We start from the raw sequence: 2,813 nt of genomic DNA, 5'->3' as shown, positions 1-2,813 counted from the left end.
AAAAAGAATAAAAAATTAAACGTAGTTCTCTAATTTAAAGTGCATACACTTGAAAAATTATCCAGAAATAAGTACAAATTTCATAAATTAAGTTTACTTACCCTTGATTTGAGGAGGTAAATCAGAAAGTTTGCCAATTGAATGAGTATTTTTACTCTTAAAATAAGATCATTAGATAATATGCACTTGAAATAAGACAATGCATTTGTGTTTTCTTATTTTACATCTAAATTCTCTTGTTCCATTGGCAAAATGTCTTTTATCTCCCCAATTAAAGAACAAATGCACTTATTTTAAGAAAAAATTACTTATCTAGATTTCATTTTTTCCCAGTGTAATATCTAATTAAATATATAAATAATTAACTAATTATCATTTATGAGAGGCTCGGAGTAGAGCCGCTCCTCCACATCGGAAGGAGTCAGCTGATGTTGTACGGACATCTTTTTCGGACTCTCCCTGGTACTCAGTGGTACTTCGTACGTCCCACCGGGAGGAGCTCAGGGGACACCATGGAGGGACTATGTCTCTCAGCCGGCCTGGGAGGGCTTCAGACTTCTCCCAGCAGAGTTGGAGGATGTCTCTGCGGAGAAGGAAGTCTAAAAGTCTAAGACTGCTGCCCCCCCATAAAGGGAAAGACGAGTACAAGAATATTCAATTGTCTTATTTCCGGGGTAAAAGCACTCATTCCTTGGCAGATCATCGCATTTACCTACTCTAAGGCTAAATCCACTTATTTTAAGACATTTTTACTCAGTTTTAGATGGTTTTTGCAGTGCATGAGTCTGTAAAGACGTCACACTGCAAAAACTATCTAGAAATAAGTAAAAAAATAAATAAACTGAGTGTATCTCCCCTTAATTTGAGTAGTAAATGAGATGATTTGCCAACGGAATTAGGTTTTTTACTCTTAAAATATGATAATTAGATAATATGCACTTGAAATAAGACAATACAATTGTTTTTTCTTATTTCAAATGTAAATTGTCTTGTTCCATTGGCAAAGTGTCTCACTTTAAGTCCTCAATTCAAGAAAAAAATGCACTTATTTTAAGAAAAAATACTTCTTTAGATATATCTTTTTTTGCAGTGCACACCTTTGTAGTGTCACTGCACCCTATTAATAAAGGTTAAAAGGCTTTCTGTTAGATTCAGATCTCAATTGTTTCTAAAAAATAAAATACACGTATCCCACTGGCCAAAAAAAACATTTGAACTCTTAAACAATTGGCTTTTAGTGACAGTGGGAGCGGCTCAATGACTCTGAAAGCAACCTGGGTTCAAACAGCCCAGCTCTGCTCAGCATACAGCGGGAACATCAGTTATTTCATTTAAAAATGTTAAACAAAGTCAGACATTTTATATCAGGACAATTCATTAATTAAACTAGTGATCATTAATATTACTATTAAGATTGCAGCCGTTTGGATGAACACCAAATATACAAGATAGGTGTCACCTGAGATGGCAGCATGCAGCTTTGCTGCCGTTACTTCTGTTGATTTCGATTTTAATTCATATTCTGTTTATTTATGCGGTGCATTTGTAGGGAAAATCATGTTGGATTTAAAATAAAACTACAGGGCCTCAAACCAGCCTTAACCACATCTTTTAAGGCGAACAAGACAAAAGTTTATGCAAATCATTTTAAAACATTGTTCACCTCTGATTTCAGTTTTAAGATCAATAATATTTGTTCCATAAAACTTCTTCATACAATAAAATAATTAGCCACTAGCTTCTTTATCATTGACCATCAAACAACCATTTATAGAATAAATAACAAGGTTTGGCACATATGTGTAATGGAAACACAGAAGACAGATTGAATGCATTTCTCCCTTAGACTCACTTATAGTCTTCATTTGCACATGTAAAAATATAGGCTTCCATCGGGTTCCAGCATAGCGTGTTAGGCCTCATGGTCATGATCACCTGAAAGGATAAAAGTTTGATTTTAATCATTCAAGAATATGACTGTCATAAAAAAGAAACAAGTAAGGGAAATAAAGATTTGGTGCACTGGAGGGATCTACCTTTTTAAGAGGTGTTGATTCCCTCATGTCGTATAAAACGATGCTTCTGTCAGAGGCACAGCTTCCGAGGAGTTCAGTCTGGGATTAGAAAACGGTTCACTTGGGATTAAACCAGCAGGCTTTGTGGGAAACTGCTCTGAAAGGAGTGGATATAGAAGGCGCCGTCTTACCTCCACGGGGTTAAAACGGAGAGAGCTGAAGCTGTCTACCCCCCAGGTGAAGGAGCGGATGGGGGTGCTCCTCTGCTCGTCCCAGATGTCCACCTGCTGGCCACACGTTGCAAATACACCCTTCTTTAGGTGATGGTCCAGTCCTGTGAACACAGTCTGACAGGGATTCTTCTCTTTAGAAGAAGTCAAAGTAATAAATCAGTAATAATGAATAAAATTAAAAGATTGGTTACCTTGCCAAGGATAGTGTTAAGAGGCTCCTCCGCTTCTCCGTATCCCGGTGCTTCCATTTTCCATTGTTTTATTGTTTTATCATCACCAATCTGTGATGATCAAACATACGTCGTTATGCTGCTGGTAGATTTCTGTGTTGAGTGAAAGTGAGGTGATGAAGCAGGACTGTTTACCGTAAAGAAGGAAGTGCCGCAGTATCTGACAACCATTCCCCGGACGAAGCCCTCGTGCGCTTGGAGAGTACGAACACATTCATGTTTGGTGAGATTCCACACCTTCACCTGTGGAAAGGAAAACACTTAAAAAGACTGCAGCACTTAATCTGGGAGGGAATTTTGTTCATTATTGGTGAGAGCAAAGAACATGCTTGAAA

The 2,813-nt window shown here is 37.5% G+C and overlaps 1 protein-coding gene across 1 annotated transcript in view; it reads right to left on the bottom strand.

The window, feature by feature from the left end:
• Nucleotides 1-2,813, bottom strand: part of dcaf13 (DDB1 and CUL4 associated factor 13) — a 14,431-nt gene that overhangs the window by 7,976 nt on the left and 3,642 nt on the right. The window contains exons 3-7 of the mRNA XM_015396874.1: nt 2,614-2,721; nt 2,440-2,529; nt 2,207-2,362; nt 2,037-2,114; nt 1,853-1,935 (exon numbers count right to left, since the gene is read on the bottom strand). Of these exons, the coding sequence (XP_015252360.1) occupies nt 1,853-1,935; nt 2,037-2,114; nt 2,207-2,362; nt 2,440-2,529; nt 2,614-2,721 (515 nt within the window). The remainder of the gene's footprint in view (nt 1-1,852; nt 1,936-2,036; nt 2,115-2,206; nt 2,363-2,439; nt 2,530-2,613; nt 2,722-2,813) is intronic.

Source organism: Cyprinodon variegatus, unplaced genomic scaffold (genome assembly GCF_000732505.1).
Source record: "Cyprinodon variegatus isolate N-32 unplaced genomic scaffold, C_variegatus-1.0 Scaffold827, whole genome shotgun sequence".
Classification (NCBI taxonomy): domain Eukaryota; kingdom Metazoa; phylum Chordata; class Actinopteri; order Cyprinodontiformes; family Cyprinodontidae; genus Cyprinodon; species Cyprinodon variegatus.
This window is presented reverse-complemented; position numbering and strand designations above follow the sequence as displayed.